Consider the following 14490-nt stretch of genomic DNA (forward strand, 5'->3'; position numbering starts at 1 on the left):
GCCCTGGGCTGTGTCACTGGGGATTGGAGTGGTTTCTCAGAACTGTGCCAGGTCCCCTAAGTTTTTCACTTTGGCTAAACCCAGATCCCAAGTTTTAGCCCTATGGCAGGTTTCCGGCCCCCCTACCCAGCACCTCCAGGGATTTGCTATCCTGCCCTGAAACCAGGCAGCCTTTGTGGTCTCGGAGTAGGCATCTTCCTAGTGTCTTCTGACTGCTCCTTCCTTACCTGTCCANNNNTCCCTCCCAGCCCCCATCCAGGCCACTAAAATTGTCACGGCCCTTCGGGGGTCCTGATCTTTATCACGAGCTGAGGTTTTATTTCATGACCCGCGTACACTACACGTGAGGATCCCTGCACAAGCGTCTCGCTAGAGGGAGTGGGTGGTCCCGTCGTTTTATCCAGGATAAAACCAGGTGACACCCAGTGGCCGGGCAGGATCTTCTGACCACTCCCTCAAACGTGTCTCGCTGCTGTGCTCCTGGGACTCTGTCCTCACATCTGAGTCTCAAGTCTCTCTGGGTGTTTGAAGTGCTCTGAGAACATCCTGAGGAAATCGGGGACACGGTGGCAGGTGTTTCTCCGGGCTCCACCTCCAGCTGGGGAGCTGCGGGAGCCCTGGAGGAGTCACTTCCTGGCCTTCTTCCCCGAGCAAACCTACCTCGAGGCACAAACATCTGCCCCAGACCGGAGGGTTTCCGCGCGGGGCTGCGGCGCGCCCCCCCCCCGCGGGGCCCTGGGGGACCCACNCTGCAACCCCCGCCCCCGGTCCAGGGGGCGCGCTCCTTAGTCGGGAGGATGGGAGGGGAACGCGGCGCCGCGCGGAGTTGCCGAGGTCCAACCCGCCGAATAACCGCCGGTGCAGCCTCAAATCAAACCTGCCAACGATTTGAGTCCCTTTGGGTGTGAAGTGAGACGAGACGAGGTAATGAATGGGGCTTTTTAACTTGCTGGAAAGTAATATATTACTATGTAGTAGGAAGAGCAGAGGTCGCTAAGGCGTGGGGAGGGCGGGGGGCACTTTCTGGGTGGCCCGTGAGTGGGCACTGGGGATGCGACTGAAAACAAAGGAGAGTCGGAAAAGAGTGGTTCAGAAGTGGAGAGGAACCACGTCCGCCGAACCCCGTCTCCCTTCGCCAGGGGCCCACAGTCCAGCCATTCCCGCGTGGATCTCAGTTGAGCACTCATCCCCTTGGGGACGAAACCCTCCAGACTTGTTCCGGAGTTTGGGGACTTGGGGTGGTAGCGGGTCCTGGCTCCTCCCAGGCTCTGAGCTATCCTAGGAGGAGGCCAAAGTGGTTCTTCCCATTTTTCAAACGAAGTCACTGAGAGGCCCTGCCGGGTGGGTGCAGGAGACCGGTGGGTGAGCGGGCCCGGAGCTTGGGCTGCTGGCAATGCCCAGGCTGCCCAGGCCCCCCGGAGGCGGTGGGAAAGCACTGCCTGCATCTGAGGTCTCTGTGGACTGGTGTGTAGCCACCTTTTTTTTTTTCAACGCTGCCTTCCTAAGGAGCCTTTTAGACATTTCCTCCCCCCTAAGTGCCTCTCCCACTGAAATTTTAATCCCGTAAGTATACTGTTTATGTATCATGGCACGTGGGTATGTTACAAACCATTGTAATATCTGAGACTTTTGACCCCCTGTTGAGACTACATGCCAGTAGACCAGAGTTTCTCAACCTCCACACTCCTGTCATTTGGGGTCGTATAATTCTTTGTTGTGCGTTGTAGGACAGTCACAGCAGCGTCCCTGGCTATGTGTTCGTAGCACCCACTGCTGGACAGAGGCAGACATTTCGGGCGCTTCCTGAGGCACACCCCTCTCCCCCACCGTTGCTGACAACCACTGCTGTAGACAAATCCAGAGGAACTGGACAGCCTCTGGCCAGTCCCCCCTCTTAGGTGGAGGTGATGGTGGTCATAAAGTTAATCAATTGGCATTTTTTTCTCCTACCCATTTTTACGTATTTTCTATTTTAGTACTTAACTGCTTTGTATTGTGATTATTTTTGATATATTTGCCAGATCTTCCCCCGAGACCAGTCTAGAGAATGAGTTATTTCAGAGCCAAAGTCATATCCCCAGCTCTAATAGAGGACCTGGTGGAACCCTCAAAAATATGTTAAAGCAAATTAGTGCCATGAGGGAAGAACAGAGCTTGGAGCCCAGGGCCTGGGGTTCTGGTCCCAGTGGGTCATTAACTCAGGCATGCCTCACCTCGGATGATCTCCTGACACTTAAAATAAGGGGCTGGGTCATCTCTGTGATCCGTCCAGCTCAAATACTGCTTCAGAAGTCCGTGCGATGTGTGTTAAAGCTCTTATGTAATCAAGGTGTTAGTTAAGAAATTGTGTTGAGATCATGCAGGCTTAGGGGCTTAGGTGACATGTCGGAAAGAAATGACAACTCCAGAGACTTTTTTGAAGAAACTGAAGAGCGTAGCGCCCCTGGGTGTTATTCTTATGGGTGTTGGATGGATGTTAGTCTCATCTTCCAGATGAAAAAAATCAAGGCAATAGAAACATTAATCCTAACCAGAGTGGGAGCCAGTTCTGTCATTTCAAGAGGTAGATGTGGGACCTCAGGGTCCATCTTTGTATGTCATGCCCCAGCCTGCTCATCTGAACTCTTAAAAAGTCTTAAAATCATTGGCACCATGAACAAAATGTGCCACCCTCTCTCTGGTCAGGCCTGTTGCCGAGCCTCAGTTTACTCCCACAGTCAAATGAGAATTGGAAAACCCATTCTGTCAAATGGGCTGCTGGGTGAGAAAGCACGGCACATGTGTACAGTGTGTGGCACTGTCGTTACAAGAGTTTGTTGGGTGAGGCGCCTGGGTGACTCAGTTGGGTAAGCATCCAGCTCTTGATTTCAGTTCAGGTCATGATCTCACAGTTTGTGAGTTCGAGCTCCACATCAGTCTCTGCACTGACAGTGTGGAGCCTGCTTGAGAGTCTGTCTTTCTCTTTGTCCCTCTCTCACTCACGCTGTCTGTCTCTCTCTCAAAATAAATTTTAAAAAAGATTCAAACTCATAACATAGTTTTAAAAAGAAAAGCACAAGGGTTTGTTGGGTGCTAAGACGGGCAGGGAGAGGAGAGGGGACAGCTCTCCCAGGCTGCAAGGATTGTCCCACATGAAGGGCCCCACGTGGGGCAGAGCTGTAGGAGTTTGTGCTGTAGCAGCAGGGATGTCATCTCCGTGGAAGGAAGCGCCTGTGAGAGGAGAGGAGAGTGGGCGAGAGTGAAAAGCTAAGGCACAGAGGAAGGAGCCTATGGGCCTCACACATCCGGTACCAGCACTCATCTTGTAGCCAGTTGCCTGACATCAAGGGCTGGATAGCCGGGAGTGGGGGGAGGGGTGGTACAGTGAGTTAAAAGGTCTCACCTGCCAGGTGGGGGCACCAAGAAGCAGATCTTTTCTGAAGGTTTTCTTTGGTTGGGGTCTTTCTTGCCCAATCAGTGAGTGAGTGTCAGAAGGGGAGCTGGAACCCAGGTCTGTGTGATGCCAAGCCTGTGGCTTTGCCCTTAGCCTCCCCCTGCAGCTGGGCACCTTCTTGGACCTTGACTATGACCATCGGTCTCCCTTCAGACCATTCTTCCTGCTAAGAATTTGGAACCACTGGAAAGCTGGTTGGGAGAGAAAGGGAAGGACAGGAGTGGGGGCCAGGTGGTTGCTGCTTGGCGTTCCCAAGCAAGCCCTCTCCTCACTGGCTCTCAGGCTCCTAATCTCAGTCTCCACCTTTGCCTCTCACTCGATCGTTATAAAGATCAAAGGGAAAGATGGATGTGAAAAGGAGAACATCCTGTCCTAGTGTTTTGGCCATTCAGCACACTCAGCACGCAAGTGGCAGTCAGCGAACCAGAAGGTGCAGCTCTCACTTGGAGTTGGCAAAGCACAAGGGATAAGACCTTCCAGCCGGATCATCTGCCTCAAGTCCTCTTCTGCCAGCCCTCTCTGTGACACCAAGCAGGTCACTTCACCTCTCTGATCCTTGGCTGCCTCATCTATGAAGATGATGCTGGCCCCTGCCCAAAGGGTTGTGACAACGCAGTGAGTCAGTGCACCGGGCGTGCTTGGCAGCACGGACTCCGTAGTTGGAGGGGCCCAGTGCAGAGTGAGAATGGGGGGCCTCCGAGCATTTCAACATGGCAGCAGCAAGAGCGTTCAGTCAGATGCAGAGCGCTGTGCAAGTATGCGGGCCACACAGCATGGAGCCGGGCCTGCTGCTTGCAGGGTGCCCTCTGTCAATAGCACTCTTGTTAGCACCAGGAGCTCTGGGGTCTCCGCTGGGTGCCGGGTGGGCTGGATGCGTGCATGCCAGGGAGGAGGGTGACCTGACTATGCCTGCAGTCCTCTCCCTCTGCCTGTGGTCCTCTGGCCTGGCTGAAGAGACACTTGCTGTTGAGTGGTGGGTCTCCAGCCCCTCCTGGGAGGCCGGGGTGACTGTGTGTGCAGCCTGCTCTGCACGGATGGGTGTGGGGAGGGAGGTGCGGGGCTGCACCTGTCCACCGGGTTTCATTATCCGGAAAGTTATCCAGAGTTCATTATCCAGAGTTCCTGACCCCTGAGGCAGAGAGGAGGGAAGATGGATCTGTGAGGGGCTGAAGCAGGTTAGCAGGCAGGCTTGTGCAATCCAGCAAGGGCTTGTTCACATGAGGGCTTTTCTGTTAACCGGGAACAGGGTCAGGGCTGCCTGGCCAAGCCTGGGAGGGTACGCGTGGGCCTGTATGTGTGTATGTGTAAGAGAGAGAGAGGGAGAGGAAGGGTGAGAGAGAGAAGGGTGGGGATATACCCACATACTTCATGTCCCTCTGGGCGTTGACACCATTCCCCAAAAGAACGGACATGCACCAAAGTCCACACCGAGTGTAACAGGTGGGGGTGTGGGCCTGGGAGCGGGACACATGTTCTCAAATATGCTGGAGCCTCGGGATTCAGGCCACAGGAACACCCCTCCCAGAGATCGTGCATCACTGGTGGGGCCGGGGTTTCAGACCGATTAAGACATAAAGAACTAACAGTGCCTGGTGAGAGGGGTGCTCTCCTCTCTCTCTCAAAACCATCTGTCAACACCTGTAGGTAACAGTGCACGTTTGCCATGTTTGAGGCAACCCCTGTTCTTTTTAATTTTTTTAATGTTTTATTTATTTCTGAGAGAGAGACAGCATGAGCAGGGGAGGGTCAGAGAGAGAGGGAGACACAGAATCTGAAACAGACTCCAGGCTCTGAGCTGTCAGCACAGAGCCCGACACGGGGCTCGAACCCACGAACCGTGAGATCATGTCCTGAGCCCAAGTCGGATGCTTAACCAACTGAGCTACCCAGGCACCCTGAGGCAACCCTGTTCTAACTCCACAACCACACAAGACAGAGACTGCTGTTTCCCTAATTTGTGGAGGGAGAATTTAAATTAGATTAAGTTTACCTGCCCAAGGTCACACAGCTAGTAAGTGTACAAACGGGTTTGAACCCAGGCCATGTGGCCTCCAGCCTACACTCATTACCACTACATTCGGCTGCCAGCAAGATGACAGAAAAGGGAAGTGCTTTGTGAGTACAGAGGTGGTTGCATATGACGTGTGTGTCCACACACTTGGCATGCACCGTTGCATGGGCGTTGAGATCAGGCAGAGCTAAATTTGAAGCTGAGCTCTGATATGACACTTTATGTAAATCCCTTGGACTTTGGGCTTTATGTAAATCCCTTACCCTATCTGAGCCTCCATAGCCTCATCATTAACACAGAGACGGTCATATTCACCTTTTGGGGTTGCTAGTGTTCATTCAGTCGCTCGGCAGTGACTTATTGAGTTCCTCCTATGTGCCAGGCCCTGTGCTGGGCACAGGACACCGCGTGAAGCAAGCAGACAGAGTCCTGCCTGCATTCTAGCTGGGGTGACAGAAGGCACATCCAGGGCCTAGCCCAGGCCTGTAGAGATGTGCTGAGACAGTACTCACAGGTCAGGGCTCTGGGGGCTCTGCCCATATCTCTGCCTTACTCCTTGTTGCCAGTGTCCAGTTTCTTGAGGGCTGTCAGTTGCATGAGGGCCTGTTCTCAGCTGTACATGACAAATCCGAGGTCCCCAGGAAACAAATCCTCTTCTCTACCCAGCAGCCCTCAACCAGTGACTGGTGAGGTTTGCAGCTACATAGCCCAGCTCCCTGCTTCTGGGGGAATAACTGAGGCACCAGTGGGATTGAACTCCACTTGTCCACCACGGTCACTAACTTGATGGGACATTCTTTATTAGCTGCCTCCCATCCCCGACCCACTCCCCCACTCCCTGCTAGTGCCTCCTAGGATCACGTTCCAAAGGAATGCCCTGGAATTCTGGTGTCAGTGAAGAAACCCAGACTAAGACCCATGGCCCCCCTCCACTCCTGAGAGGTCCCTGGGGCCTGAAGCACAGAGCGGGGGCCTCCAAGAGCAGCTCTAGAGAAGGGTGGCTGTGACGTGTGGCTATGATGTTTAGCCAGGACTTTCTATGGCCTTTGCTCATCATCTAGTCCACCTGGGTAGTAAGGAGTGGCGAGGTTGGAGAGGGCTGGAAATGAACATTCTGAGCCCTGCTGGATATCAACTCTCTCCCCTCACTGTTCTCATTTTACAGATAAGGATGCTCAGAGGTTCTGTCCCCTGACAGGGTCCCCCAGGTCAGAAGCCAGACTGTTCAGGGATTCAGATCTAAGCGGCCTGACTTTAGAGCAAGGTTTCTTTTCTTTCTTTCTTTTTTGTTTTTTTTCTTTTTAAAGCTTATTTATTTATTTAAGTAATCTCTACGCCCAGCGTGGGGCTCAAGACCCTGGAGGTCAAGAGTCACATCCTCTGCCAACTGAACCAGCCAGACGCCCCCTAGAGCAGGGTTTCTTAACTGCAGCAGTTTCTTTAAAAAAAAAATTAAAAAAAATTTTTTTAATGTTTATTTATTTTTGAGAAAGAGAGAGAGACCCAAAGTGCAAGCGAGGGAGAGGCAGAGAGAGGGAGACACAGAATTCAAAGCAGGTTCCAGGCTCTGAGCTTTTAGCACAGAGCCCAACATGGGACTTGAATCCAGGGACTTGAATCCATGAACTGTGAGATCATGACCTGAGCCGAAGTCTGTGCTAACTGAGCCACCCAGGAGCCCCTAAAAAATTTTTTTAAACATTTATTTATTTTTGAGAGTGACAGAGCATCAGTGGGGGGGGGTGCAGAGAGAGGGGAGAGAAGGAGGCACAGAATCTGAAGCAGGCTCCAGGCTCTGAGCTGTCAGCACAGAGCCCAACACGGGGCTCGGACTCGGGAACAATGAGATCATGACCTAGGCCGAAGTCGACGATGAACTGACTCAGCCACCCAGGCGCCCCTTAGTCACAGCACTGTTGACACTCCGGGCTGGGTGATTTTTGTGAGGGCTGTCCTGTGTGTTGTAGGGTCTCCCACACAGTGTCAGTAGAACCCCTCTCCAATTGTGACAACCACAAATGTCTCCAGACATTGCCACATGTCCCCAGAGGAGAACCATTGCTTAACTACCCACTCAAGAGGCAGGGGCATCCACATCAGCCAGAAAGGCTGCAGACCCTGAACCCCTGCTGTCCCGAGACTGCCTGTCCCTGTGCCCCGGAGGCTGCAGAGAAGCTACTGAGCCAAGTCACAGGGACAATTAGGGCTTTGGCTGCGGTGTGAGTGGGAGCTGCCAGGAAAGCAGCATATGGGGATGTTCCAGGCTTCCAAGACTGGTCAGTGAAGGAGCTGAGCTGTTCCATTACTCATTTGTCCATCCTCTCTGCTCATCTGGCCTGGCTATTGAGACCAGAGCACTCTGACTTGGTAACAGACTCCAGGGCCAGGCTCAGATGGGCCCCGGTGATTACTGCGCGAGCCTTGGAACCAGGTGTCTGGGGAACACTGAGTGAGGGGGTTCAAGGGGAGAGACCAAAGGCTCTTATCCTCTTCAACCCAAGGCAGGAAAGTCATAGTGGGAAATTAGACCGAGTAAGCCCCTGATTTGTGGAATAGACTCTCCACACTCTTGCCTGTAGCGTCAGAGCATAACAGTTAAGAGTGGCGGCTCTCGGGTGTCTGACTGGCTCAGTCGGTAGAGTGTGTGACTTGATCTCAGGGTTGTGGGTTCAAGCCCCTCGTGGGGTGTAGAGATTACTTAAAAATAAAATCTTAAAAAAAAACAAAAACAAAAAAAACCCCAAAAAAGGAGTATGGGCTCTGGACCCAGGCTGTGTGGTTCAAATCCTGGCTTTACAACTAAATGTCTGTGTGACCTCACGTGGGTTACTAGTTTCCATTGTCAAAAATGGGGAAGACAGATAGCACCTACCTCTGAGGGTGGTTGGGAGGATGAAATGAATGATTAAGTGTTTAGAATAGTGCCTGGCACACAGAGGCTGTGGAGGTGCTTGATAAATACATTTCTGACTATCCTTCTAGGTAGGAATTATCCTCATTTTGCAGATCAAGTTGAATGAGCTGGAAAGAGGCAGAGCTAGGATTTGAACCCAAGCTGATCAGACTGTCCAGACTTGTGTTTTTTCACATGGCTTCATGGATGAGGTGGGAAGTGGGGTCAAGGCTGTGGCCTGGATGGGGCAGGATTCACAGGGTCCCAGCCCCTGAGGCTCATAAAGGCAGCTCTGGACAGTGCCCTTTCTGTCCTGTTGTAGAGGAAGTAGGTGGATAGCCACCCCAGTGTCCCACTGTCTGAGCAGGTGAGGGCTGCTGCTGGAGTCAGAGACAACCAGGGTCTTTCTCTTACTATTTGAGCCAAAGCAGGGACTGTCACGGTGTGGACCCCAAGGGCACTGGCTGGTAGAGGGAATTACCCGGCAGACAGATAGCTGTGCCAGCACCTGAACTAGGAGAAGGTGCTGGGTCCCAGGTAGGTGGGCGGAGGAAGGGAGCAGTGGCCAGAGATGCTAAGGAACACAGCCCCCCCACGTGGACAGCTGGGGAGGGATGACGAGTGACAGGGGAGCCTGCTGGAGGAAGGCCCAGGTCTGCGGCTGCCCTCCCTGTTGGCCTTTCTGGGGCTTCCTGCCCTGACTCGTGAGACTCGCCGTCTGTTACTGGGCAAGAGCCCTGGGGGCTTCTGAAGCCTGGGGTCTGTTACCCACCCTTGGAAACACTGCCTTAAACAACATTCTTCCCTCTCTGGACCTCGGTTTCTTCGTCTGTAAAATGAGGAGGTTGGCTTATGTTTCTTCCACCTGTAGACACCTGATTTAGCCCCCTTGTCATGCCTCACGTTGGCACCATTTGTCAAGCACCCTGTGCACATGGCCTCACTTACCCTCTGAGGCTTTAAAACAAAAAAAACTGTTTCGACCCATGGTCACAGGGTGAATTTGTGGGCTGGTCAGACCCCAGGGCTCCTGAATCCCCCACTTTGGGGCCACTTGGGGCAAGCCCTGACCCCAATCACCCCCTCTTCCCCTTCAGGTCTCAGCACCCCCAGGTCCCCGCTCTCCTAGGGAAGAGGAGGGGACCCCACTGCTCCCCAGAACCCGCCTCCAGGCAGGGCCCCGCCGACATAGGCGCCGGGCTCTTGGTGAGCCAGCAGCCCTGAGCCTGGAGAAGGTGGCCATGCCAAGGACCCTGGAGGACACTCCCTTGCTGCTGGAGCTGCAGAAGCTGCCGGGATTGGCCAACACAGACTTGAGTGCCCCAAACCCCAATATCCAGGTGAGAGCTACAGGAGGGCCTAGGCCCAGCGGACACCTAGAGAGGAACTGGGCTGACCGGCTCCACCCTGAGGTCAGGCATCCCCTGGAATGGAATCCCTGTATTCCTGGGAGGGTCCTTTTTGGGGTCACAGAAGGTAGAGTAGTGGAGGCTACTCCTCTACTTCCCCACTGCAGGCTGAGCGGAGCATGGGGCCCTCTGGGCCTGTGTTTTCCCGTCCATAGCAAAGGAGAAAGAGCAGCAGCCTGGTGGGGGCTCTCATGAGGACCCAGAGTGGAGAAGCTTCCTGAGTGTCAGGGGCTTCCAAAGAAATGGGGGAGGGGCGACTTGTGGCCCCCCACCCAGGCCTCACCCTTACTGCAGGTTTGGTTGAGTGTAGAATGGGGTGTGCTCATGGTGGGGGGCTACCCCCCAGAGGGGCTTTATGGAGCCAGTGGGATTCCAGTTTATATTCACCACTGCCAGTCCTCAGTCCTGAGTAGTAAGAGTTCTGCATTTTGTGCAGCACCTGCAGTTTGCAAAACACTTTATTTTTTAAATTAAAAAAAAATTTTTAACATTTATTTATTTGAGAGAGAGAGACAGCATGAGCAGGGGAGGGTCAGAGAGAGGGAGACACAAAACTGAAACAGGCTCCAGGCTCTGAGCTGTCAGCACAGAGCCCAAGGCGGGGCTTAAACAGACCGCGAGATCATGACCTGAGCTGAAGTCTGATGCTTAACCGACTGAGCCACCCAGGAGCCCCGCAAAACACTTTCATCAAAAGAGAAAAGGCCATGAGAAAGCGTAGAGCCTAATGTTCTAAAATTGTTTAAAAGCATGTGTGTATGTGCGCACGCGTGTGGATAAAACCTGGAAGTTTAATCGTCAAAATGTTATCTGTCAGAGATGGAGTGGGGGTGATTTTAATTTTTTTCATTATATTTTGCTGGCTTTCTGCCAAATTTTGTTCAGCGATCTCGGATTATTTTAGAATAGCCAAAAATAATGTTTTCAAAGTTCACGTTCACATAAATGATTTCATGGTACTTACTTCCCGTCCACAATGTGGTGAATGAGAGCTCACTCTCCACCTCCACCCCACCCAGGGCTGCTATGGGACTTTGCTCTCTTTGCTGTCATTTTCCAGCCCTACAGCGAGACCCAAGGCTCTTTGTGATTCTGGGCAGCCTGCAGCCAGGTTCACAGCCAGCTTCTCTTAAACTACTGGGGCTCTACCCTCGCATGTGTTAGAGCCACCATACCTAGCCCCACCTCATATAATTGAATTCATGTCTAGGGTAGGGTCAAGGAGTCTGGAATATCCAGGGGATTCTGATGCATGCCCAAGTCTTAAATTGTGACCCCATGTGCCCTGGGAGGCCAGGAAGGTTGGCCAAGAGAATGAGCTGGTTTGGAGGAAAGGTTGGCCTTCTGCCCCTGCCCCCACACTTGTCTCTGAGTGCCCTGAGCACTCCTTACTGGCTGCCCTGTGTCTGACCCTCTGCAGGTGACCATCGAGGTGGTGAAGGATCCCCAGGCCAAGGTGGAGGTGGACCTACTGGCTGAGCCCAGCAACCGCTGGCCCAAGGGTGCCTCAAGCTGGCTGCCTGCCAAGGAGCTCTTCTGGCCCCTATTCTGGAGCTACCTGGAGGGCGAGGAGGGGAGGACCAGTCTCAAGGGCAGAGCCCCAGGGGAAGAAGAGGAGGAGGAAGAAGTGGAGGAGGAGGATTACCCTGCAGAGTATAGCGAGAGTGAGGACCAGGAGGACAACGAGGAGGAGGAGGAGGAGGAGCCTGGGTTCAGTGGGGCCACGGGCAGCTGGGAGCAGGGCTGGCTGGCCCCTGGGGACTGGGCCTTCAAGGAGCCAGACGGCTACGGTGAGCATCCCCATCTTGGCATCCCCGGCTGCTGCTTCTGGAGGTTCTGAGGGTAGCTGGGGGGCTAGAGAGAGGCCTGAGCGCTCCCCGAACAGGGGCAGCTAGGAAGACCAGAAGGTTAGGACTGTACGAACACCATCATCTGCTAAATAGCAACATGGCTCAGAGCTTGCAAAATCTGGCTTTCCCCACCCCCCCAAAATTTGACCTTCACAACAGCCCTGAGACCCCCCTAAGCAAAATGGACAGTTGTTAATTTTATATATATTCATAGCTATCACTTTCCAACAAATTGGGAAATATTATAAACCCCGCCACTCGTAACTGATGTCATTTTCAGACTGTGTGGGCTTGAATCCTGGCTCTGCCACTTACCAGCTGAGTGACCGTGGGCAAGTTACCTAACCTCTCTGTGCCTCATGTCCTTCCTCTCTAAAATGGAGAATGCCACAACCCTTAACTGCATAAGATTGGGTGTAGAGGGTATTGAGTTAATACATTTAAAGTGCCAGCATATTGTAAACTAAGTATTAGCTATGTTTATTATTTTTATTAGAAAACAACAGGACAGACTGTCAGAAAATACCACCTAACACCTGGCCAGCCCCCTTGACAGCCATTCTTGTTGCAGTTCAGGTTTCCCTGGGTGCAGTGGTGCTTCATGCACAGGTGCAGACATTCTCCCCAGAGCCCTGGTGTTTCATCGTCCGACAGCGTTGCCAACATTAGGACTAAGGCATAGCAGGCTTTCCCTTGTTCACCAAAACGATGTAAAAGGCAGAGCTTTCATGCCTTTCAGCTTTTCTTCCATTAATTTTTCTTAGGCTCTTGGTGCCCACCTGCTCAGGCCTGCCTGGGAAGTAAGGAGAGACTGTGTGTGTCAGTACTTTGGGGGTTCCACAGAGCTCTGCAACAGCCAGAGGTCTGTGGGTGCAGTCACGGTGTATCTCAGGTTCCTCAGACCAGGACTTGGTCCCTAACATGGGAAACCAGGACCTTCCTTAATGTCCCCAGTGCCAGGGCAGTGCTGTCAGCCTTGGTTTTGATTGACTTAAAAATTATAGGTCAGAAGGACGCCTGGGTGGCTCAGTCGGTTGAACATCCGACTTCGGCTCAGGTCATGATCTCGCAGTTTGTGAGTTTGAGACCCGCGTCGGGCTTGCTGCTATCAGTGCAGAGCCTGCTTCGGATCCTCTGTCCCCCTCTCTCTCTGCCCCTCCCCTGCTCTCTCTCTCTCTCTCAAAAATAAACAAACAATAAAAACAAATAAATAAACCCTCTAGGTCAGAGACATAGGGAGACTTGCCCAGGGTCACATTGACAGTGGTCAGGTAGCCGCCAGCCCCAGGTATATTTTTTGTCCTCGTTGCTGTGTTGGCGCAGAGTCGGTGGCTGGGATTGTTGCTGTGTCTGTAGAGCCACCTGCAAGGGTCCCTGGCTGAGGGACAGGTGGGGGCTGAAATCCAGCCTGTGCTTCGTCTGCTAGGCTGGGAGCCCTGGCACAGGCGGCACCCTCCTGAGAAAGGGGTGCCCTCAGCTCATCTGCACCAGTGCCCCTGTGGCTGTGCTCACTCACCCCTGGCTCCCTGCCTTGACCCAGACTATGAGCTTCAAGAGGAGTGGAGCCCCTGGTCTCCCTGCAGTGGGAGCTGCGGCAGCAGCAGCCAGAGGAGGACTCGGCCCTGCGGCTACGCCTGCACTGCCACCGAGTCCCGAGCCTGCGACCTGCCCCCTTGTCCTGGTGAGACGAACCCCAGCTCCTGCACAGGCAGAGGCTTACTCTGGGCGCGGCCCCCCGGGAATGCGGGCCTTGTTTGAGGGTGGGGCCTGCTGGTCCTGCCTCGTCCCAGGCCTAGTCCAGATGCTGTGGGGACCGAGAGCCTAGTGAGGGCTGGGCTTCCCCACTGGGAGCACAGAGGTGCCCTGGGGCCCCACCAGCCTGGCCTCCTCTCTTCCCAAAGGCACCGAGGACAAGGACCCCTCGGGCTTCCCCAGTGAGGGGTCGCAGCCCCTGGCCCACAATGCTACGGACATGCTCAGCCCAGGTCAGTGGCGGGGGGCTAGGCCCTACTCCTGGGGGCTTGGGGAGAACCTCTCTTGGGAGGGGGAGCATCGCTGCACAGGAGGGCTCTCATCCCCATCCACTAGGCAGAGTACATGTTCCAGCTGCAAGATTAGCCTCCCCGGCAAAGGGGCCCTGGCATTTCAGAGTCCCCCTAGCTGGGCCATTGGCCTTTCCCAACCTGACGTTCCTGCTGGGAAGACCCTCCTGATGGGAGCCAGTGAACTTGGAGATCACCTGGTGGGGTATATTCTCCCTGGCTGCAGGATGGGGCGGGGACATTCTAGCTTCCATTCCTGGTCGCTCTTGGGGGCTCCTGGGTAGGCTTTGTGTGGGAAGGGGGTGCTGTCAGAAACAGGTCAGGGGCCAGAATTCCAGGCCTGCTCCTTCCAGCAGCTTGGAGTGGGCTGGGCTTTCACTAGGACATTCTGGGTCTCTGTCTCTTGGTGTCACTTGCCGCCCACAAGGAAGTAGGCAGCCACCAACAGGCTCGGTTGCAGGTGGGACCTATGATCGATACTGTGAAGCTCCCTGAGCTGGCATGCGATGCCTGGCACTATGCGGGGCAGGAGGTTCCCAGAAGACTAAGGCCCGGGATCTGCTCGCAAGGAGCCTGGGTGTTAGGGGGAGAGAGACACACGACTAGCTTGCCCACGAGGCTGCAGAGCATCCCCCAGAGTTCTGGAGCAAGGAGGAAGGAGCAGTTTGTTCTGCGTGGCCAGGGCCACGGCTGCATTCCCAAGGTAGAGAGAAGGGAGGCGAACGCGTAAATGGAGGGGGTCACAGTGGGCCCAGAGAGACAGCGAGCCAGAGAAAGGCAGAGGGGAGAGTGGGCCGATTGTTAAAATAGTAGAACACTTCCTTACCAGTTGCTTAAAACAGAGGTTCCTGC

At 54.0% G+C, this 14490-nt stretch overlaps 1 protein-coding gene across 1 annotated transcript in view; it reads left to right on the forward strand.

Moving 5' to 3' along the window:
• The first annotated feature begins 102 nt into the window (after positions 1-102).
• Positions 103-14490, forward strand: part of ISM2 (isthmin 2) — a 16862-nt gene continuing 2474 nt past the window's right edge. The window contains exons 1-6 of the mRNA XM_077750643.1: positions 103-186; positions 865-924; positions 9435-9677; positions 11167-11536; positions 13137-13277; positions 13498-13581. Coding sequence (XP_077606769.1) covers positions 103-186; positions 865-924; positions 9435-9677; positions 11167-11536; positions 13137-13277; positions 13498-13581 — 982 coding nt within the window. The remainder of the gene's footprint in view (positions 187-864; positions 925-9434; positions 9678-11166; positions 11537-13136; positions 13278-13497; positions 13582-14490) is intronic.

Source organism: Crocuta crocuta, unplaced genomic scaffold (assembly GCF_008692635.1).
Source record: "Crocuta crocuta isolate KB4526 unplaced genomic scaffold, BGI_CrCroc_1.0 scaffold186, whole genome shotgun sequence".
In the NCBI taxonomy this organism is placed as follows: domain Eukaryota; kingdom Metazoa; phylum Chordata; class Mammalia; order Carnivora; family Hyaenidae; genus Crocuta; species Crocuta crocuta.